The sequence below is a fragment of the Coenobita brevimanus genome, chromosome 45 (assembly GCF_032717465.1).
Source record: "Coenobita brevimanus isolate Jiangsu-jjx chromosome 45, ASM3271746v2, whole genome shotgun sequence".
Classification (NCBI taxonomy): domain Eukaryota; kingdom Metazoa; phylum Arthropoda; class Malacostraca; order Decapoda; family Coenobitidae; genus Coenobita; species Coenobita brevimanus.
The window spans coordinates 33,548,652-33,573,651 of NC_136998.1; the positions used below are offsets into that span (position 1 = coordinate 33,548,652).

The following is a 25,000-nucleotide window of genomic DNA, read 5'->3' on the forward strand; positions in this document are numbered from 1 at the left end:
CCTCCGTCTGGGTGAAAAGATGGACCCGTTTTAACATTTCAGTGGGCGAGAGGGTCAGAAAAATTGTTTGGAGGCAGCGAGAATAAAATATAAGGTCAAATATAAAATACAAAAAGCAGCCCTTCATATATGATCACTTAAAAAAATATATAAAACAAAGGGTCTCTCTTCTTTTCGAACTGGTGGGGTATACAATTTTCATTAATCCCTAAAATAAGGGACTTTAAGTTATATAAAACGTTCATTAATACCTAAAATACGAGACTTTCAGCTATATCAACCTTCATTAATCCCTAAAATACGAGAATCTAAACTTAATACAACCTTCATTAATCCCTAAAATACGAGACTCTCAATTAGATATAACCTTCATTAATCCCTAAAATACGAGACTCTAACTTAGATAAAACGTTCATTAATCCCTAAAATACGAGACTCTATATTGAATACAACCTTCATTAATCCCTAAAATACATGCCCCTAAATTAGATACAAGCTTCAGTAATCCCTAAAATACGAGAAATTTTAAGAAGTTGAATAAAGTCGCCTCAAAGCAGCAGGAATAAACAAAGTAAAAAATTCGTTGGATTAAGGAAAAAATATATATATTTCTACTGATCCTTTTACTACCATGCCCCCCCCACAAGCTGAATAAAATCGTCTGTGTGAAGCAAGAACAAAAAAAAAAATCCCCAGAAATCGTCGTACTGAAGTGGTAAAAGATATTCCCCAGCGTGACAGAGAGAGCGACTGATTATTCTCCTGTCGCTCCCCATCTCACTGACAGGACCCGGTGCCGCGTGTCTCCCTGCCTGTCTTCCTGTTTGTCCGGCTGTCCCTCTCTCTCTCTCTCTCTCTCTCTCTCTCTCTCTCTCTCTCTCTCTCTCTCTCTCTCATCAGCAAACACAGCCTTCCTCCCAACTTCCAAACAGGACCACACCAAACAATCATTCTCCTCCCCTCTGTCTGTCTGTCTGTCACACACACACACACACACACACACACACACACACACAATCATGAGTAAACACAGCCTTGCTCCCAACTTGCGAAGTGGGCCATACTGAACTACACAATAATTCTCTCTCTCTCTCTCTCTCTCTCTCTCTCTCTCTCTCTCTCTCTCTCTCTCTCTCTCTCTCTCTCTCTCTCTCTCTCTCACTGTTCCTACCTATGTCTGTTTTCTACTTCTTTATATTTTGTTATTTTAGTGCATGCCATTCTACTTACATGTCTGTCTGTCCTCCTCTCAACCTAAATGCCTCTCTGACTTTCTCATGGCTATCTCCCTCTTTCCAATCATTCTGTCTGTCTCCCCTCCATCTGTGTTCTCTCTCCATGTCCTGGCTGTCTAAAAACCGGTCTCTGTTTACCTGTCAGTCTGTGTTCTGTCTATCTGTCTGATGTCCGTCTGTATACGTTTCTGTGCCTCTTCCCTGCATGTTTTGTCCGTCTCTTTTGCCTGCTTCTCTGTCCATCTGTCTCTTGCCTGTCTTTCTATCTGTCACTGTGCTGTCTGTCTTGGTTCATCTGTCTGTCATTCATTTGCTGTTCTGTCTGCCTAGCTGCCAATGTGTCTATCAATATCCGTCTTTTGTCTGCCTTTCTGTCACGCTCGTCTATCTCTGTCTGTCTATCCATTCGGCGTCTGTCAGTTCACTCCTGTTGGCTGGAAAAGTTGAGATGAGAAAAGAAGGCACAGAAATTTTTACCCCGGCTTGCACCTTTTCTTTTTTGCCATCTTCGTCTCTTGCCTGGAGGATATATATTTCTCTCTCTCTCTCTCTCTCTCTCTCTCTCTCTCTCTCTCTCTCTCTCTCTCTCTCTCTCTCTCTCCTAGTCCCCTGCCGTGTTCTGATGTATATATAATGGTGTTTGAGGCCGTGTTCTTCGCCTCAATTTCTCTCACATTTTGTTTTGTTCTCCTCTTTCCATCAGTTTCCCCTTTGTCATTGTTTTAGTTTTTCTTTTTTCTTTTTTTTTCGTTAACTAAGAGTATATAAGGATCAGTGACTTGTTATGAAAGAATGGATGGACAGACTGTGAGATACATCGATACAGACAGATAGACAGGCAGACAGACAGATAGATATACGTGTACACAAAGACCAACTGGATTTATGAATACCTGCATGTTTGTGTGTACACAGACTGACAGAGACAGACACAGACACACACAGATATACAGACAGGTATGTATGTAAGGAGAAGATACATACAGAAATATATACATAAAAATAAAGAAGGAAAAGTAGGTAGGCAGGTAGGTAGGTTGGTAGGCAGGTAGGCAGAAGGATGCAGACAGTTAAATACTGTAAACACCTTACTGTATATAAAAAGAGTAAATATATGACTGTCAGCATGGTGATACGGATGTGTGTGTGTGTGTGTGTGTGTGTGTGTGTGTGTGTGTGTGTGTGTGTGTGTGTGTGTGTGTGTGTGTGTGTGTGTGTGTGTGTGTGTGTGTGTGTCTCTCTCTCTCTCTCTCTCTCTCTCTCTCTCACCTCGCTGTTAACGTCATGAATAAATTGCGTGCAAGAGTGAATTTCCAAGCCAATAGGATTTTTTCATTATTTTTTTCTAGTCGTTTTTTTATACCCAAAGGTTAGATGAGAGATCGAGTGTTTTGTTGTGTCTGGATGACTGGAAGGTTGTTTGGATGGGCTGGTGTTTGGATCCGTGTTTGGATATATGGGTGCTTAGTTGGATAAGTGGATGGATGGATGGATGTTTGGATGGATAATTGGAAGGTTGTTTGGATGGACTGGTGCTTGGAGCTGTGTCAGGATGGATGGATGATTGGATGGATGGGTGTATGGATGGATGGGTGTTTGGATGGATGGATGATTGAATGTATGGGTGTTTGGATGGATGGATAATTGAATGCATGGGTGTTTGGATGGATGGATGACTGGATGGCTGTATATTTAGATGAATGGGTGCTTGGATGGATGGATGACGGGATGGGTGGATGACGGGATGGATGGGTGTTTGGACGGATGGATGGATGTTTGGATGGGTGGATGAGTGTCTGGATCGGGAGAATACAAAATAATACATGTAAAGAAGAAAGGAGTGCCTCACATTTACGAAGCAGTGCTCGATGGATGCTTTGATGGATGAGTGTCTGGATGGATGAATTTTTGAATGCATGGATAAATGGATGTTTAGGTCGTCGCGAGTTTGCTTAGGTGTATGGATGAATCGATGATTGGACGGATAACTGTGGATCTATAAACGAAATATTTTAGTGGTAGTACTACTGGAAAAGGGCGTCTCGCAAGGAAAGGGTTAACATTCCATAAACAAAATTAAACTGGTGGGCAAAAGATGCTAGAGAGACTCATTAGCTGAACAGAATGCGAAGTTGAGTGAGTGAATGAGTGAGTGAGTGAGTGTGTGAGTTAGTGAGTGACAAAGGAGGGAGGGAGTGATGAAGGGAGTGAGTGAGTGAGTTTGAGTGAGTCAGAGAGAAAGGGAGTGAGGAAGTGCAATATGAAGTGAGTGACTGAGTGACTGAGCGAGTAAGTGAGTCAGTGAGTGAGTAAGGACAACCCATCGAAAGGCTGAAGGAATGAGAGTGAACAAGAGAAGGGCAACTCATCAAGGAGATAAAAATGAGTGAAAGTGAGTGAATGAATGAATAAGAGTGGGTAAGTAAGCAAGTAAGGGCAACCCAGCAAGGGGTAGTACGAATGAGAGTGAGTGAGCTACGTGGACCAAGTAAGTGAGTGAGTGAGTGAGTAAGAGATGGTAGGAATGAGAGTGAGTGAAATTTGTGGACTAACTGAGTGGGAAATGGTAGTGACGGAGAGAGAGAAAAGTGAGGAGTAAGTGAGATAGCCAGCAAAAATAAGAGCCAATTTCTTTTAAAGTGAGAGAGTGAGGGAGGGATTTAGAGAGAGAGAGAGGGAGAGGACTGGGGAGATTTGGCGGAGATGAGAGGGAGAGGAGAGATGGAGAGAAAGCGAGAGTGGTAAGAGAGGAAGTGATGGGAAAAGAAATGAGAGAGAGAGAGAGAGAGAGAGAGAGAGAGAGAGGGGGGGGTAGAAAATGCTCAGTGTTAGAGAAATTGGAACAGAGAGGAAAAAAATGTACCAATTATTTCCCTCCCTCCTCCGATTTTGGGCATTAACTTTGACAGTCCGTTCCCTAAGGTCCAGCAGTCCTCCTACGTGCCACACATCTCCACATGCCACCATTTTGACACGAATACCCACCGTCCATATTGAATATATGCTACGGCTGCAGGCTTAGTAGTGCTTTTCTCTTGGCGATTTCTTATACCCATTACACGTTGATATTGTATGTTAATTATTTTATTTCTAGTACTGATATAGTTTGCTTTAGTAACGCGTAACACCCTTCCCTTGGCGACTTATTTTGGTTATTAGATAGTGATATTCGGCTTTGTTTTATTTCTATTTCGCTTCAATAACACAAAAAAAGAATAAAAATGTGTAATAAAACAAATAAATATCTTAAGAAAAGGTGCACCGAAATTTCCTATGCCATCTATACCCTTATTACTTTAACTTGGCCTAAAAGTGACACCTCTTTATCATTATTGCTAAATAACAACAGTAGATCAACACCAGCATATCATCCTAGTCACGATGAAGTGCTAAAGAAAGGACGTAGAGCCTTAGTATTGTCTTTCTCTGAGGTACGTGATATAAACGAGAAAAGAAAGAAAATTTATGCCAATATTAACATTAGCATATGATTCTAGTCACGAAGAAGTGCTATGGAAGTGACGTAGAGATATACAGTAGTGTTGTCTCTTTCATGGGTACGTGAAAGAAGCTAAAAAGGACGAATTTCTGGGTCAAGTTAAGGTGAAAGAAGCCTAGATTACGTGACTGTCTGATGATCAACAGGCTTCAGCTTCGAGGAAATAGATAGATTGGTTTTCCGTGATTCAGTTTACTGCTTAACTTCCTTCCATGCTCTCTCTCTCTCTCTCTCTCTCTCTCTCTCTCTCTCTCTCTCTCTCTCTCTCTCTCTCTCATTTTATTCTTGTTTTCTCCAGACGATTATATATTATATATATATACATATATATAGTCACTGCCTGGCAATGAAAACGTCCCTCAACCTCTTCCCTGTGCCACGAACGCAGGACTGTGGACTGAAGAAGTGGCAACTTAAGCGTGCAGACCACCGGGTTCACGTTTCAGATGAGCCAACAGCAACAACATCGTATAATGGGCCACTCAAAAACTTTATTTAATTCCTGTGTACCTTGGCGTTACTTTCAATTAAAAGGGTCACTCATCGCCAGTAAAGTGTCCCTCACTTGAAAGCTGTCATTTCAGAGTTATGGAATTAACTACTCTCGTAAAGAAAAAGAAAAAATCCTATCTTATCGATATACAGAGTAGTGTCCATTCCAGACGAAAAATATTCCCGTCATAAAAAGTTTAACGGGGATGAAGCAAAAAAATACAGACGACGACGGGGCAAAAAACTCCGCGAGGACGGGGCAAAAAGTTCAACGAGGACGGGACAAAAAAGTTCAACGTGGGCGAGGCAAAAAATTCAGCGAGGACGGGACAAAAAGTTCAAAGAGGAAAGGGCAAAAAGTTCAACGAGAACTGGGCAAAAAGTTCAACGAGGACGGGTTAAAAAGTTCAACGAGGACGGAACATAAAATACAGACGAGGGGGAGTTACTGATTTCTCTCTTGTTTTTTAAATGAGTTCTGTATTTTTACATCTGACTGTACATGGCAAAATTTCGTGTTAATAATTTGTATTCGTTTTACTGGACGCGGTATCTAATAATTCTCCTGATCCTGTGTGTGTGTGTGTGTGTGTGTGTGTGTGTGTGTGTGTGTGTGTGTGTGTGTGTGTGTGTGTGTGTGTGTGTGTGTGTGTGTGTGTGTGTGCTTCCTTCCTTGTTCATGAATCCTAACTTACATCATCTCTTAAGTGGGAAAAAGGGATGATGATGATGATGATGATGATGATGATGATGATGATGATGATAATGATGATGATGATGATAGACAAGTGATGCTCTTACATGCACGTGAATTGTTACTGACTTTTTCAATCCACGTAACAATTTCAAGTTATTTTAATTTACAAGCTACATTCAGTGCAACTTTATTGTGTTTGACCTTTATTTATTTTATTTCTTTATTTTACAGGACCAGTGGAGGGTGACATGGATCCTCGTCTTCCCCATTCTTCATCCCATTCCTCCTTCCTCGAACCCTCATCCTCAGAGACCATGGAATCCTCACCCTTCTCTCAGTCCCTCGAGGATATACTCTCACAAGCAGCAGCGTCCTCTTCCTCATCCTACTCCTACTCCTTCCCCTCCAACTCCCTATCCTTCCCACCCTCCTCTAAATCCACTTCATCTTCCACCTACCGCTCATCAAAGTCTCATCCACACACTCATTCCACCAAACGTCATCACTCCAAAGGCCATCGATCTTCTCATCATCACTCGCCTTCCTCTTCTCATTCTACCTCTTCCCACCACTCTTCTCCACATTCTTCCTCTTCCCATTTTTTCTCTCCACACTCTTCCTCCTCCTCCTCCTCCTCCTCCTTTTCCTCGCACAACTCTCTCCACTCCTCCCCTTCTCACAGTTCCTCTTACTCCCACCATTCCTCTTCCCATCACCCTTCATCATCATCATCATCATCATCTTTATCATCATCCATTCACTCTTCTCACCACCACTCCACTTCCTCCAACCCTTACTCTTCCACTTCCAAACACTCTTCATCTTTCTACCCCTCTTCCTCTTCATCTTCCTCCTCCTCAGTCAAATCCTCGTCTTTTCACCCCTCCTCATCCTCAAGCCAAACTTTTTCCTCTTCTTCCTCCTACCCTTCCTCCTCCTTTTCAGGCAAATCTTCTTCATTCTCTTCCTACCCTTTCTCCTCTTCCTCAAGCCAGTCTTCCTCTTCCTCATCCTCTTCCATCCATTCTTCCTCTTCCTCTTTCTACCCTTCCTCCTCCTCAAGCCAGTCTTCTTCCTCTCTATACTCTTCCTCTTCCTCTTCTCCTCGCACCTCCCCTCTCCTCACCAACACTGCAAGATTCGTGGTCGTGGCAGAAGACAACTACGACCACACTCGCCACCACAACCACCACACCTACTACAGCCACAAGGACTCCCCAACACCCTCTCCACCACAGCCACACTTCTCCACCACCAACGGTACCACGCAGAAGGTGTACCTGGGGCGTACCGTTACCCTGGACTGCACCGTGAGGAATCTGGAGAACGAATCGGTGAGTGCAGATTACGATACAGTTACAGGGGATGGCATGGTGCTGGTGTGGGGCGCCTTCTCGTGATGGCACTGGTATAGCAGGGCGATTCAGCTGCCCTGTTACATAAACGTCCTTCAACTCCTTCCCTATCCTATGTAAGGAGGATGGTGGGCTATGGACTGCAGAAGAGGGCAGTTTCTATCTGTAGTTCACCGGGCACCTATTCAGATGAACTTGGGGCTGCAACAACAACAACAACAACAACAAAACAACAACAACAACAAAACAACAACAACAACAAAACAACAACAACAACAACAACAACAACAACAAAGGATGGTATAGGAGGAAAGGAAGGGAAGGGAAAAGGAGACAAGAGAGGAGAAGGGAAGGGACGGATGAGCACAGAAGAGGAGGAGGATCTTAGAAATGATGGGAATGAGAGGAAGGGACGACCAGGCACGGAAGGTGAGTGGTGAGAAGAGAGAGCAAAGAGATGAATGAGGGAAGGGAAGAGAAAGGAGGAAAGAAAAGGGAGGGGAGTGGTGGGAATAGGGAGGGAAAGGAAAAACAATAACGGAATGAAAGAATAAGAGGGAAGGAAGAAAAGAGAAGAGAAGAAAAGAGAGCCGAAGAGAAGACATGAAAGGACAAAAGAAGATAAGAGGAGAGAAAGAAAGAGAAGAAAAGGGATGGGAATAGATGGGATGGGACGGGAAGGGAAGGAAAGATACGAGCAAAGGAGAAGAGACGAGAAAGAAAGGGATGGGAAGAGAAGATACGAGGAAACGAGAAGAGAGGCAGTCAAGAGAATGGGAGACAGTAGGACATAATTCCCGGGTCAGGGCCATTTGGGGTATAAGCCGTGAAACTGCCTCACGTTAACTTTCTCCTCCCCCACCCCAAACACTCCCTTGAAACTTACAATACCGCTGTTACGGAAACGCCCTTAGGTGGACCGGACAAGACTTCATGGCGACTTAATTCACAGTGGGAAAAGAGGTCTGGATGATTATGGGGTGATGTTGATGATGATGGAGAGGAGGAGGAGGAGGAGGACAATGACGATGATTGGTGATTAGTGATAATGATGATGATGATGATGATGATGATGATGATGTGGACGAGGAGAAGGACGAAGAGGAGAGGAGAGCATAGAAACCTGCCTTTTTATTATTTCTCACACAAACGCGAGCTACAACGAGATCTCTTAGAAGTGACTCCCCATAGTCCGAAACGCTGCAGAAATATAAAACCTAAGTACTGTTCTGCGTCCCTCCCCATCCACCCATTTTATCCACATCACTGAAAGACAACGTTTTGCCCCTGAGGAAGTGTTGCCTCTCAGTAAAGGCTTATGTTCCAAAGTTGTTTTCGTACCGGTGTAGTTGGAATACTTTGTTTAGGCTATAATTTCCAGTCTTCAAATCCAATGTCCCTAGGCACCTCGAAATAAACGAATCTTTGAAGTTGGCTTTCTTTCTCGCTGAACTGTATTTGGAAGGAACAAATTTTATGGATTTTTAGGCTTGGGATCTTTCTTTTATGCATGAAAAATAGACCATATTCACAGTAATTCCATATTCATTTTCGAAGCCAGGATATTCCACCTACCCCTTTCCTACCCAAGTCAGGTCCCATTAGGTCACATGAGGGCCATCAAGTTCTTTTAGCTTCATATAAATTAATTCGAGTCTGGCCTAGGAAGCCATGTGCAAAAAAAAAAAAAAAAAATGAAAAAAAAGAAAAGGAAAAAAGAAAAAAGAAAAAATCATCCCTACCTACCAGTGGTTCCAGAGATAAGAATTTCTGCATTTTTTTTTTTTCCTAAATCTTTAATTAACTGTAGTGAGGAGGGGACCAGAATGGAGTGGAATAACAAACAGTGTAATATAAAGAAACAGGTGAGTAAGAAGAACAAGAGGAACATAACGAAACAATTAAGAAGAACATGATGAAAATTAAAGAAATAAGCATGAAGACCAAGAGGAACAAAGAAATAAGTAAGGAAAACAAGAGAAACAGAGATAAGTAGGAAGAACAAGAAGAACATAAAGAGATAAGAAAAAGGAATAAGAGGAACATAAGGAAATACATAAGAACAATAGGAACAATGAAATGAGTAAGGAGGAAGAACAAGAGGAACGTAAAGAAACAAGAACAAGAGGAACAAAGAAATAAGTATGAAGAACAAAAGGAACATAAAGAAATAATTAAGAAGACAGGAGAAATAGAGAGTCAAGTAGCAAGAACAAGAGGAAAAAAGAAATAACTAAGTAGGAAGAACAAGAGGAACATAAGGAAATAAGTATGAAAAACAAGAGAAACATAGAGAAATAAAAAGAACAAGAGGAACATAAAGAAACAATTAAGAAGATCAAGAGGAATATAAAGACCTAAGTAAGAAGAACAAGAGGAACATAGAGAAATAAGTTGGAACAAGAGGAACAAAGAAATAAGTATGAAGAACAAGAGGAACATAAATAAGACAGTAGAACAAGAGGAACTCGGAGAACAATGAGTAAGAAGAAAAAGAGGAAAATTAAGAAAGACATAGTGTATGTATGTGTTTCTCGCCTATACTTAGCGTTTTGTGATGCAGGTGAACACAAGGACACTCCTAGCATCTACACCGACCTTCACCCGAATCCCCCTCCTCGCACTGAAAGAGACAGAGGCGCTTTTTTTTTTCCCCGCCTTGTTGTCTTTCAATACGTCAGTTTGTATGCAAAGTTATGATAATGTGCTCGCGGGGCAGAGACCTGGGGCCGTATCCACAAAGTTTCTTAAGCTTGGGTATGAGAATGCGTGTGAGTGCTTGGTTATGCTTTGTCCTTCACTCATACAAAAAGGAACTTAAAAATGAGGGAGAGTTATTCAACAGAGGGGAAGATATGAAGAAACCTAATGACTGATGATAATAATTAACTCGAGCTTAAATTAGGTAGTAGATTGCTTGTTTGTACTTTATCCTTCACTCATACGGCAACAAAACACTTGCCAATGGGATTCCTTCCTTATATATTTAATTCCTCTCGTATACCAATCAAACACTGGACAACATACTGGACAGAATATTAGAAAGTAAAATATGACTCTTAATGACGACTACTAATAATAATTAACTACCATGAAAACGGATCGAAAAAACAGAACTGCCTGGTATACTCCACAAGCAAACCAGAATAAACAGGACATTGGAAAAACACGAAAAAAGAAAAAAAAATCCCTATTCCGGAGAGTTCTTTACAATAGAAAGTAGTTTAAGGTCCTTTCTGAACTCTTCTCCAGGGGCTCTCTGAAGGATCAAGCACAAGTGTCATTCCACGATGTCTTTATCAAAACCTGTGAAAGCTTGGCAAAGGTAATGGTGAAAGTTTTAAGGCCAATGGCAGAGTCGGTGGAGCTGCCTCAGAGTCCCTCCCCGCACATACATACTTTTATTTTCACTTTTTCTTCTTCTTTTTGGCTATTTTTCAAGACTATACTCCTATGGTTTGACTGACAATTTCACTCGATTTTGGATAGCCTTAGCATCTTTTTGAAACTATCTTTTCATGTCTAGCCTCACCTCTGCTACTTTCACGTGTCTGTTTTTATGTTCTTCCTTACTTCATCGTATTTCACCACATTCTCTCCCCACAACTAACCTATCCTTTTAGAAATGCTGCAAAGAAAGCTAAATTGCACAGATCCAAAAACTATGTCCGAATCCTCTGAACCAGAGAATCTTGTAACGTTGGTTCAAATAAGAGAATCCAACAAGAGAATCCAACAAGAGAATCCAACACGAGAATACAACAAGAGAATCCAACACGAGAATACAACAAGAGAATCCAACATGTCTCTTATACTTCCGGATGGGCATGAAAGGTCAAGGATCAAAGACAAGAATAAAGGATAAGAACAACACCAATACGGAATGGAGGGAGGAAGGGGACGAGGGGGGAGCGAGCAGGGTGGGGGAGAAGGAAGATGGGTGGGGGAGGGAGAATAGTAAGAAAGGTGTGAGGGAGAGGGTGAGAAGGGCGGGGGACGGTGGGCGAGAGGAGTGGGGCGTTTGGAAGGGGAGGGTGGGGAGGCGGGTGAGGTTAGGGGGTTGCTAGGGGAAGGGAGAGAGACTGGTGGGGAAGAGAGGAGGGGATTGGTAATGTGGAGGGGCGAGTGGGATTAGGAGGCTACTGGTGGGAGGAGGATAGGAAAAGCATGGGAAAGAGTGGCAAAATGAGTGGACAGAGGAGAGGGAACGAGTATGGAGAAGGGAAAAGGAGGAGTTGGGGAGGGTAGAGACGAGTCGGGGAGGGAAGAAGATGAACTGGGGGAGAGAAGAGGACGAGTGGGGAGGCGAGTGGGGAGGCGAGTGGGGTGAGAGGGCGGGTGTCTGGAGATGGGTTTTGGTAGGGTCCTGAACTGAAGTGATACTGATGATGATGATGATGATGATGATGCTAATAATTAATAATAATAATAATAATAATAATAATAATAATAATAATAATGATACTGATGATGATGATGATGATGATGATGATGATGACAGCTTTAAATACGAAGGGCGTTCAAAAAAGTGTAGAGTATCGTTACAAAGAAAAACAATGAGAGAAAGGAAAGTAATATATATATATATGGGAAGGGAGTGAGAAGGAAAAATGAAAAGCTAGACAAGATATAAAGAACAAAAAAAAAAGTGGGGGGGTGAGGTGGAAAAGATAGGAAATACTATACAGAAGAAAGGTTGGTAAGGAAGAAAAAGTAATGAAAGAAGGTATGACTAAGAAGAAAAAAGACAATGGGGAGAAGCCACACTGAATTAAAGATGAATGGGAGGTGGGAAGGATGAAAAATACTATGCAGACAAAAAGAGAGAGAGAGAGAGAGAGAGAGAGAGAAGAAAATGTGAACTGAAAATAAGAAACACAAGAACTAGAAAAGAAGGAGAAAAGGGGATTGCACAGAAGAGAAGAGGCTGCAACGACAAGAAAGATGGCAATGGGACAAGAGGGAAAGAAGAAAGTGTGACAAGCTGGAGACACGAGGTAAAACGCAAAAAAAAAAAAAAAAAAAGGGGGAGAGCGAGAGAGAAGAAAAGAAGAGCAGGATGCGGGAGAAAAATACGAGAAAAGATGGTGGAAGGACGAGGAAAGGGCAAATGATAAGGGAAGAAAGACACAAGAGAACGTTAAGATAGGACAAGACAAAGAAATGAAAATAAGAAAAAGGTGGCGAGAATATGCAGCAAAAATATTAAGGAAAGAAAGAGAGGATGTTAAACAGAAACCATGGCTAAAACACACAATAAATGAAAATAAACAGCAAAATAAATAATGAAAAAATGACTTAACTCGCTCAGTAATTTATCTTCCTCTACATCCTGCTGTCGTCATAACCAAGATATTTGATTTAATATGTAATTTAATAAAGGGAAGGGGTTAGGAATAGAGACAGTCACCGGTTTAACAAGATGACATCCTTATTTCAATGTTTTTATTTTATTTTTTTCGTTCACCTTATAATTCCATAAAAAGGAAACTAGGGATTTTAACCACATAATAAAATAAATCCACCCAATTTATTGCCTTCTTTTTACCCTCAAATAAATTTATTCAAAGTGTTAGTTAATTCGTAAAATGAAAAAAAAAAGAGACAGTGAACCTTCAGAAACATGGCGTTCTGTTTACATTACCTCCTTTCAACCACCAAACGAATTTTCTTTTCATTTTTATTATTTCTTTCTCTTTCAATCCAGGCGATATCTCTCGTAATGAAGGGGATGAAAATGTTATCCACTGGCAATTTTACTAAGGTGACATTATATATATTACGAGCAGATGATTTTACTTAGCCTTGGGAGAACTCGTGGTGAAGGGACTGACACAACTAGGGGTTCTCTCTCTCTCTCTCTCTCTCTCTCTCTCTCTCTCTCTCTCTCTCTCTCTCTCTCTCACACACACACACACACACACACACACACACACACACAAATCAAATGCAACGAAAATAAGCTATAATAATCACACAACAGCGCAGAAAACACCAAAGTAACACAAAAGGAAAAGAAAAAATAAAGCAAATAGAACAACGAATAAAGAGAAAAGAACTAAAAATAAAGGAACAGGAAAAGGAGGAGTGAAAGACGACGGAATTGAGGATGATGAACGACCACTCAAAAAGCAGAGGAGAAAGAGTGAAATAAAAAAAATGAGAGAGGAAGTGAGAGAATTGGTGAGAATGGAACAGTTACAGATGATGTATTTGATCAACTCTATTCTCTCTCTCTCTCTCTCTCTGTTCTCCCTTTATTTGCGTCTTCCTTCCCTCACCCCCTCAGTTTACCTTCACTTTCTCCCTATTCATTTATCTTCCATCCCTCATACCCATTCTTTCTTTGCCTCATCCTCCTTTCCCCAGTCCCCAGTTTATTCCCCTCTCTCTTCTTCATCCCCTTTCACTCACACTCTTTCCTTCCTTTTCCCCCTTCGTTTCCCATCTCACTTTCTCCCCTCTCCCTTTTCTTTTTCTCCCCTTTCGCCACCTCTCCCTCCCAACCTACTTTCACCACCTTCCTTTACTCTCCCTCGCTCTCCATTCTCCCCCTCTCCTGATTCCCCCCAACACAAGCTCTTTTCTTCCCTTCATTCCCCATCTCACTCCTCTTTTTCTATCTTTAACTCCTGTCTCTTTAACTCTTTTTTACTTCTCTCCTGTGTATACTTTCTCTCTTACTCCCTTCTCTCTTTATCTCTTTCACACAGCCTTGTTTCTTTCGTCTATTTCTCATCTCCTCTTTTTTTTTCAATGTTTCCTCTCTCTCTCTCTCTCTCTCTCTCTCTCTCTCTCTCTCTCTCTTCCTTCATCTCATTTCCTTGACATCCTCTCCTTCTTTTTCCCCTCGTTTCCTCCCATTTTCTTTCCCCTCCCTCTCTGACTCCCTCCACTCACACCCTCTCCCCCTTTCCTCCCTTCTCCATAATCTCTCTCTCTCTCTCTCTCTCTCTCTCTCTCTCTCTCTCTCTCTCTCTCTCTCTCTCATCTTTCCTTGACACCCTCTTTCCTTTCCTCTCTCTATTTCCTCTCCAACTTTCTCTCCACCTCCCCTCCCCTCCTCTCTCCGCCAAATCTCACCACTCCCCTATCTCTCTAAATCCCTCACTCACTCACTTTTGAAAAACTGGCTCTCACTTCTGCTGACTATCTCACGCGTCACTTTCTTTCTCTCAGTGTTATTTCCTACTCAATCGGTCCACGAATCTCACTCCATTCATTTCTACCACCTCTTGATAGGTTGCCTCTCTCTCTCTCTCTCTCTCTCTCTCTCTCTCTCTCTCTCACACACACACACACACACGTTCCTGTCACCTCTTACTGGGTTGGCCTGTCCTTACTCACTCACTCATTCACTCAGTCCCTCTCTCACACACTCTCTCACTCACTTTCATTTGCTTCCCTTGCCAAACTTTTATCCCGTCTCTCTCACTCACTAACTTCTGTATAACCCACGCGCACTGAGGTCCACAATATTAACACTGAAAACGCGAGACTAAATAAGAGTCCATTATTATTATTATTATTATTATTATTATTATTATTATTACTACTACTGCTACTACTACTTCTACTACTACTACTACTACTACTACTATTATTATTATTATTATTATTATTTCTGAAGCAGGGGCGATGATAACTATGCCTTGTTTACCTTAACTTGGTCCAAATTTTCGTCCTTTTACTTCTTATTTTTCGTAAATCAGTGGCAGAGAGAAACGATGCTACGACTCTACATCCTTTCCATAGCACTTCTTCGTGACTAGAATCATCAGACTCTACATCCCTTCTGTAGCACTTCTTCGTGACTAGCATCATAAATCAGTAATAAATTTTTTGCCATAACGCAGCACTCAAGATGAAGAGACGGCAAATATAAGTGAAGCTAGAACAGAAGGGGTATAGCATGAGCCTTTCTATAGCACTTCTTCGTGACTAGCATGATAAATCAGTTAAATTTTTTATTACAACTCAGCATTCAAGATGGAGTGACGGCAATTTTAGGCCAAGTTGGAGTAAAAAGAGAATAGCATCCACGACCTCTCTGTATCTCTGCTTAATACTACACTCTAAAATGTGGGATGCAGGCTAATTAGGTACATATAAAAATTACAGGTGTTCCCAAAGTGACCGTAGAAAATTATAGGCCTTCGCACACCTTCGCTCACTCATTTTCATTATATGGTTGCAACTCTCCCTCTTATCAACTTTGTTTCCATCACGCACTCGCTTACTCACAAAGCTAAGTAGACAAGAGCAATAAAAAAAAACTATCACTTACGTGGACGGTGATAATAATAATAATAAGAAGAAGAAGAAGAAAAAGAAGAAGAAAAAGAAGAGGAGGAGGAGGAGGAGGAGGAGGAGGAGGAGGAGATGATGATTGATGATGATGATGATGATGATGATGATGATGATGATGATATTGACTATAATAAAAACTTACGAAAATACCTTTTAAAAAATGAACGAAACACAATGACACACAGTAACACGAAACCCAACAGAAAAATAGGCGAAGAAAAAAATACTTCCCACGACTTAAATACATTTCGATCTCGGCTGCTTTCGCTCAGGCAGCTGGTCGAGGCAGGGAGACGGGGAGGAATAATGGATGAGGGAGGAAGAAGCAGCGGAAAGGGAGAAAACAGGGAAGAATGAGGAAGAAAGGGAGGGAAAGCGAGAGGGAGAGTATGGGATGGGAAGTGAGGTATGTTATATATGGGGGAGTAGCTGGATGAAGAAGGGGAAATTGTGTGTGTGTGTGTGTGTGTGTGTGTGTGTGTGTGTGTGTGTGTGAGAGAGAGAGAGAGAGAGAGAGGAGAGGAGGAGGAGAAGGAGGAGGAGGAGGAGGAATGCAGGTAAGACGGTGAAATTCTGAAGAAGGAGAGAGCGAGAACAAGAGGAGACAAAAGAGGAAGAGGGAAAGAGGGAGAAGGTAAACGGAGAAACAAATAATTAAGAAGAAAAATGAAAGAGAAAGAGATGGCAAGGAGAGAAACGAACTGACAAAAAAATACGCTACAGAAAAATGGAAAAGAGAAAGAAAAGAGAGGAAGAGAACTGAAGAGAAAGGGAGGCAAAGGGTAATAGTGAGGATGTAAAAAAAGGAGCAGCAAATATTTCCACGAATCATGAGAGGATGAGAGTGAGTAAGAAGGATATGTGCAAAAAATGAGATGGAAGAAAATAAAAGAGAAAGATAAAATTGGAGAAAAAAAGGTTGGAGGGATAAAAATAAAATTATGGGAAGAGAAAAGGGAAAAGAGACTATGAAACAGAGAGAGAGAGAGAGAGAGAGAGAGAGAGAGAGAGAGAGAGAGAACAGGGAAAAAATGACATATAAAGAGAGGAAGAAAAGGGGGAGCAAAAACGAAAAGAGGCAAAGACGACTGCAGGGACAGAGAGAAAGAGAGAGAGAGAGAGAGAGAGAGAGAGAGAGAGAGAGAGAGAGAGAGAATGCAAACATATCTGCGGAGAGCGGGAAGAGGGAAAGAGAAAAAAATAAAAAGAAAAAGGAAAAAAGTGAGGAGAGAAAAAAATGGGAACAAAGAGAAGTAAAAAAAAAAAAAAGAAAAAAAAAAAGTGCGGAGAAAGTAAGGTAGGATTTGAGGAAACAAAAGATTCATGGAGGGGTAGAAGAGAAAGAGAGAGAGAGAGAGAGAGAGAGAGAGAGAGAGAGAGAAACATAAATATACACAACAATTGAAACTACACACACACACGAACTATAAAAAACCCTTCACTCATATTTCTTTCTACTTCCAGACGATTTTTTTCAATTTCGGAATCATACTTAGCACTGAAGGGGTTACGAAGGCTAAATGTAAGCCCTCCAGTTCGAAAAATCACCCCTTAGCCGAGTGAAACCGTCTGGTGATAGCAAGAATAAAAAAAAATCATGAGTAAATTATAAAATGCCAGAAATGTAAAAATGAAAATAACGTCACAAGAGTAAAGTAAAAAAACAAATTAACGTCACAAGAGTAAAAGAAAAACGAAAATAAATTAACGTCACGAATATAATAACACAAATAACGTCGCAAGAGTGTATGAAAAAAAACGTCGAATAAAAAGGAAAGTAACGTCACAGGAGAAAAAAAAAAAAAAGTCATGAGTTAAAATAAATCGTCACAAAAAATAAATAAATAAATAAATAAATCAACACGAGAAAAAAAAAAAGTTATTTGACAATGAACAAAAAATTCACCAACAATCTCCAGCCAGCACTGTATTCCGTCATCCATAATTCTTGCTCTTCCCAGACGGTGTCCTTCCTATTCATTCTCTTTCGCTATGTGCTCTACGTAACACATCCCATTGCCACACCTAGCGGAGAACTGTCTGTGAACTCTTGCTCATACTGCACATCCCCAGTTACACTTCCTCCAACATTCTCTTCCTCCTTCTGTTTCCCTCCCTCCACCCTACCAAACTGCTCCCCGTAACTTCTTTTCTTATCTCCATCTCCCCTGTCTATCTGCACTCCTACTTCCTCCACCTCACCACTTTTTCATTCTCTACACAATCCTCCTGTCTGTTTCAATCCCCCCCCCCCGTTTCTCTCCACCATCCTTTCCTTTCTCTATGTTCATCCTTCCTCATTCCTACCTCTTCCGTTCGCCTCCACTCTCTACACCTCTATCCATGCGTCATTCTCTTCCCTAGGCTCAGATTACCCCCTTTTCTCCTTCCACCCCTCCATTCTTCCTCCACCTTTTCCTGTATGACTTCCTCCATCATCCCCTTTCCTCCACTCTCCTCTCCATGTCTTCCTCCACCACTGTCCCTCTCCTGCGCCCTCCATAAAATTCAGACTCCTTTTATGTTTTTTATTTACAGTATTCATAATATCGCAGTAATAACCCCTTCACCATGATGATGTTTTTTCATTTTATTTCGGCTACCATCGTTTATAATCAATCTTTGTTCATCTGTTTATCTAGCCATCATTCAATCTACCTACCTGCCAAACTAATTATCCATCTACCTATCTACAGCCAGTCATCTTAATTACGGCGGTGGTGCCCATGAACAAATCACTTCCACACCTCCCTATCCTCCGCCATCCCCAGACCTCTCACCGTCCCACACCACTAACCCATACCCCTCCACTCTGTCCCCCCAATTCATCCACGTCTCCTCCTCCCTCTTCTTCCTACAGTTGTCTCCTCTTATTCGAAAAGTCTCTCTAAGCTGAGTAAAATCGTCTGGAGAGAGGAAGATTAAGTAAAATGGAAAAGAAAAATGTGTATATCATCGGAGTCGAGTCTAACAACTCCATATCACAATCACAGTAACGTGGTATAGACGTCACGCTCGCTGAGTGGTCGACACCAACCCTCAAACATGGCCGCCTAAACTACCAGCCATTTCCACCGCATCTCTCCATATTGCAACCATCCGTCTCTCATTATATTTCAAAGAATGCGCTACAGATGCGGCGATTTACGAAGACGAAAATAAATGCGATGATACACAACAGGTAAACGAATTACGGTATAGATGACACACGACAGATATGAAATACAACAGACAGACAGGGTACATCGCAAGCCAAAGACTGATAACTCACCTCACCTCGTAATGATGATCGTTTGCCCGTCTCGTCCCTCCTGTATCTCGTCTCAGACACTCCCAGGGATGTTTCTCTTATCGTTTTTCCACGCAAGCCGCTGATCAACCGTCGAAAACCGCCGCAAAACACCACAGTACCAGAAAAACCATCGATACACCTACAGCCTCCATCAGAGACTCCTTCAGTAAGGTAAGGTGGCAAGGCTCGAACTGATTGGGTGGTGCATGCGCAGTGACCGTCTGTGGGTCCCTACATGTGAGTATTTATTCATTTTTTATTATTATTTTTGCCTTGTTAATTGTTACATACAACACCAGCAATGATAATAAACACTTGATTTCATTCGTTCGTTTTACTGTAAATGAAGGGATATTATGGTTCCACTAAAAATATATATACGGCATCAAAACTATAACTGGACTCTCTGCGATCTCTCCATTTTCCTTCTCTCCCCCCTCTATCCCCCGCCCTCGCCACTTCTGCCCACCACCTGACTACCACATCCACAGGTGTCTAGGGACCATATTCTTATCTGGTTAGGTGGCTTTCTAGCACCTCTTCCTTGGCGATTTATTTTGCGCACTACACATTCTTCTCTTGTATGTTATGTATGTTCCATGAGACAGTTTGGCCACATGGAGTGAATGGAGAGTGAGACTGACTCCAAAGAGTGAGTGAGATGGAGGGAAAGTGGAGGAGAGGAAAACACAGATGGAGGGACGAGCTGTAGATGACATGGGGGGAGGAGGGGGGGTAATATCAAAAGAAGGAACTCAGGCGGTGGCGGACAGGACGATGTACGAGTAAAGGCGATATATTCGTGCCCTCTACATCTGGCATTAAGGCGTCCGACTGTACTTAGATCCATATAGTGCTGTTAATACCATCTGAATATTGATACGGACAGCAGAAATAACGCACTGTAGCATAGTTGCGTGCCATATCGATAAACATTTTAGTAACGAGGCAGTGTTAAGCCTCCTTAGATGATGGACTTGAATACCCTGAAAGTACCTGAATCATTATATGCTGAGCTAATCACTGTGACGAACCTGAAGTCAACTGGAAAGACCTGAATCAATGTATGCTGCCCTAAACCAATTTGATCAATCTTAGGTAACCTGAATGGACCTAAACTAACTGAAATGGATCTGAACATGATGGAGATGAACTATAACGACCAGAATGGACTTAAACTGACCTTACTTGATATGAATAGAAATGAATTGATCTGACTATGCGAAGGCCGTGAAAAGACCTAACAGCATCTAAATGGGTGTGAAAGGTCCTGGACTAGCCTCGCTGAGCCTGAATGGACGCGAAAGCAGCGAAGGGACATACCTGACCCTGAACTGACCTAGTTGGATCTAAACTGACCTGAATTGACCTAATTGATTCTGAACGGACCTGAACTGATCTAACTGGACTTGTATGGACCAGAACTTCCCTAACTGGATCTGAACGGACCTGGACTGGCCCAATAGGATCTGGATGGACCTGAATTGACCCAACAGAAACTGCATGGACCTGAATTACCCAAGCTAGACCTGAACTGACCTGAACTAACATGGCTGATCTTTAATTGATGTGAATGGCCAAAATTACTCTTAGTGAACTGAATGACCCTAACTGACGTGAATGGGCCTACAATGAATGAAATGATTCTAAACTAACCTCAATGGATGTGACAACCTATTTTCATTTGACTGGGAAACGCCGGATGTAAAGGAACTGAAAAGCCCTGAACGGACCTAAACTGACCTCAATAGTCCTGAACGAAATTAAACTGACCTCAAGAGCTCCGAACGGACCTAAAATGACCTCAGTAGTCCTGAACGGACCTAAACTGACCTACTGAACCTGAGTAGATGTGAGCGACCTGACCAGATCTAAATGACATAAATGGGCATAGCTTAGCCTGAACAGCCCTGAAGAGATCTAAATAACCCTGAACCGATCATAATGAGCCAACAGTGACCTCACTGGACCTGAACTGTTACAAGACAGACCTTGGCTACTGTGGTTGGATCTGAGAAACCCTGATATGACCTAGAACCACAGATATACGGTCACGATCAAAAGTCAGCTGACGTGAATAATCTTTACTGGATACCAATATGATACCAATATACATCCTTGCAGACTTACTTCCTCATAGCATCATATCTTCTACTGTTGCACTCAGGATTGAAGATGGAGGGACGGCAATTTTAGGCCAGGTTAGGGTGAAAATAGTATAGGTTATGAAATTCCTTGCGGGCAGAGGCGCAGAACACCCTCAACATCTAACACCAAAAGAAAAATGCGGGTGAACAAGGCGAGGAGGGGTGGTGTGTGGCGGAAGGAGGGGCCGTATATTGCGTAGAGACAGAGATGCCGGGAAAGCCTTTTGTCCACGCCACCCATCAAAGGACCAGTCTTCGGGGGGGGGGGGGGAAAGCCAGAGACAGATAGATGGATAGATACAGGCTGATGGACACACAGACAGAGATAGAGAGGTAAACAAATAAACAGACAGACAGATGGATGGGTACCAGAAAGATAAGTGAACCGATGAACAGAGTGACATATACCTATACACACACACAAACAAACAGGTAGTTAGACGAATAGGTACGAAAGAGATTTTAAAATGTTGAGCATAAACACAAATACGAACAATACCCTTCACTCCACGTCCATCGACCCGTGATCAGCTGCACAACCTGAAAAATCCCAAAACTGATTCAAGAGTCTGAGTAACCCTGGAAGGTATCACCAGAAAAAGACCCAATTTTTGAGCGTCACTTTTGTCGAAAATACACAATCCAAATTTCCAATAGCAGAGAAGCGGGTTGGGGTCTGGGGGTGGGGATGGGATGGAGAGGGACGTGGGGGTGTGATGGAAGGGTGGGATGAAGGTGAAAGAGGTGAAGGTGGATGAGAAGGCTGAGGGGAGGGGTGAAATGGGTAGGGTGGGATAAATTGTAGGCTGTGAGGGAAGTTGGGGATGTGATGACAGGGTATGGGTGGGGGAAGAGGGTAGAAGGAAGAGTGAGAAGGGTGAGATGTGAAGCCTGATGTGAAATGGGAGACGAGGAGAGAAGGTGGAAATGTAATGGGAGGGATGAGAGCAGGGATACATACGTAAGGAGGGAGAAAATAGGGGTAAGAGATGGGGAACTAGGAGGAAGTGATGTGTAGGGGTGAAGGTGGGGAGATGGGGAAAGAAGGCAGGGAAACAGAGGGAATGAGTGAGGATGAGAGATGGGACATGGTGGAATGGGGAAGGTGAAGAAAAAGAAAGGAGGTGGAAGAAGTAATGAAAGGGCTGTGGAAAGAGGAAGGGAGATGGGACGAAGAGGTGATAGGAATGATGGAAGAGGTGAGGTTGAAATGACAAGAGTGGTGGGTAAGACGAAGAGAGGAACGGGATGGTAGGACAGGGCAGAAGTAGGTGAGTGGGATGGGAAGCCTGGAGTGGAATGCTGTTAAGAAGGGTGGAATGGGGTACTGATGGAAGGGGTTGGAAATGTAAAGATAAATTAGGTTGCGAAGTTGTGGGTGAGCAATGGTGAAGGAAAAGTGTGGATTTGGGAAGAACGGGAGGAAAGGGGAGTTGAGGCGAAGAGTGAAAAGTTCAGAGAAAGGGAGGGGTTGAGAGGAGTGGGGGAAGCTGGGGTGAGCAGAGAGAGAGAGAGAGAGAGAGAGAGAGAGAGAGAGAGTGTGTGTGTGTGTGTGTGTGTGTGTGTGTGTGTGTGTGTGTGTGTGTGTGTGTGTGTGTGTGTGTGCAGAGTCTGGGGGGCAGAATCCGTACCCAAGACATTTTTACAAACGATGGTGCAGCTCACAGCAAGAAAGTTCATGCATTTTTCTCCCATCTCAGAGTCTTTTAGAAATTCAAGTGACGCAACCAAAACAGAAAAAAAAAAATGAAAAAAAGACATCCATGGTTTTTAGCCCCTTGAGTTCGAGAGCTCCATCCTAAAAAAAAAAAAAAGGAAAAGAAATAATGGGGCGGTACTGGAAACTAAGCATATATAAATTCCTCTTGTATTGATTGTGGTATTGCAGGAGACGGACGCCTTCACGCCGTGGCATCAAGCAGCCCCTCTTCCTGGTTATACAAACGTCCCTCGATAACTTTCCTATCCCCCGAAAGAAAAATGGTGAACTACTGTAAAAGATTAATTTGAGCCTGCAGTCCACCGGGTTCACGTTTCAGATGAACCTGGAGCTACAACTACTGCTATGGTTACTATTGATTGTGTTAAAAAAAGAAAAGTCTGAAATATGGGAAATTGAAGCGGGTATGGTAGTTGATTGAAAAATATGCAGTGACATGTTAATCAGCTAAAGTACGAAATGTAACTGAGCGAGAGAGAGAGAGAGAGAGAGAGAGAGAGAGAGAGAGAGAGAGAGAGAGAGAGAGAGAGAGAGAGAGAGACGTGATATCCCCTCTACCGCCTGAAGGTTATTTAAATACAGGAAAGACCTCTAGTACTATAGAGATCAAGAAAGATTACAGTATTTCCAGTATGAAGCTGTGAACGAGAGATACTGAAAATATAGGTTCAATCGTGCATTACTGAATTAAACAGGAGCTATGAGAATGTGTGGACAAACGGGTGCTGCATGAATATATGAAAGAGATGGACAGGTAGACATGGGACTATGAAATGTAGAGCCCATTGAAACAGTGACAGTACAGAAAGTGGTGCAACACAACATTGGTGAGAAAAGATGTAGAAAACAATCAGAGGTGGAGACTTGACAAAAAAGACATAAGAAGACGATAGGCAAAATTCCACCATCAGCAGAAGAGCAACGAGTTCTATATGAAGAGACACCTTTCCTGCCTTCAACACCTTGGGCGCGCACACACACACACACACACACCACTAAGTACATACACGAGCTGCGTACTCCTCAAACTGTCCCTTAACAGAATCAGCAGCTTTACAAGGTTTAAGAGGGCAACATGGAGTAAGCTCAGTACATTCAACCTTTTAGAGGACGATTATATAAAAGAATCAGCCTAATGGGGCCTTCCACGAAAGAGCATGAAAAAGGGAGGTCATCAAACAAGCTAAGGAAACAAGGAGGTACTAAGGCGTGTGGTGTTGCTGGAAAAGGGGACAGCTGTGTGGAAGACAGGGAAGGCCATATTAAAAGTGAGTACGCGAGGGTGTGGCCAAGCACTTAAATTTATGAGGATCAGTACTAAAAAAAAAAAAAAAAAAAAAAAAAAAAAAAAAAGGCTACGAGGATAGTAAATGGGAGAGCTGGATTCCACTGTACATAAAGTAATTTGAGACCAGAGAGAAAAGCAAAATTCTTCTCTTTTTCACGAATGTTTCACCATATAACATAAAAATAATGAGAGCTTTCTTTTCTTCGCAGTACAAGGTTAAGCTACATATATCGTTTGGATGCAGAATGAAAGCTAAATTACTAGATCCTCACAGTGAAACAGAAATGGCATGGCTACGTGGAGAAACTGAGTAGGAGAGGCTGATGAAGGAATACACTGATCAAAAGCAGAGGGAGTGGGAGGAAAGCGTGGCCAAGGAGGAAATGAAGAGATGTTGTGAAAGAGGTCGTAAAGCAATGAGGTCTAAGTATCCATGGGTGAGAGGCGTTTGCTGAATAGAACTAACTGGAATGAGAGTGACTTCTTGGACGGTGAGCATCTGTCAGTGATCAAAACCAGGCAAGAAGTAAAGCGACAGGGCGATCAGAAGGTCTTGAGTGTGTATGCTTTAAAGTAAGGTGGGGTTAGTGTATATACAAGGGGTGAGAGACTGAATGCGAGTGAGTGGAGGTGGGCTGTAAACAGAGGTGACTTGAATGAAGTGGTTTATGAGAGAGAGAGAGAGAGAGAGAGAGAGAGAGAGAGAGAGAGACAGACAGACAGACAGACAGACAGGCAGACAGACAGAGACAGAGAGAGACAGACAGAGAGACAGAATGTAGTGCTGCCTTCATGTGGGTCTCCAGTGACCAACCAACCTGATTTACTACGTAGAGTGGTATAAACTTTACAACTACATAACGCCTGGTGGTTTTCTGGGTAAAGGTGCTCTATCAGGATTTATGGTGTAAGGGATTACATTAAAGTTTTTTTTTTTTCTCATCACTAGTCTGTGGCAATGAGGC

At 42.3% G+C, this 25,000-nt stretch overlaps 1 protein-coding gene across 1 annotated transcript in view; it reads left to right on the forward strand.

Annotated features, from left to right (window-relative positions):
* The window catches only part of LOC145398491 (uncharacterized), a 133,750-nt gene that overhangs the window by 9,566 nt on the left and 99,184 nt on the right, over positions 1-25,000 (forward strand). The window contains exons 2-3 of the mRNA XM_080271367.1: positions 6,155-6,293; positions 6,765-7,257. Of these exons, the coding sequence (XP_080127493.1) occupies positions 6,155-6,293; positions 6,765-7,257 (632 nt within the window). The remainder of the gene's footprint in view (positions 1-6,154; positions 6,294-6,764; positions 7,258-25,000) is intronic.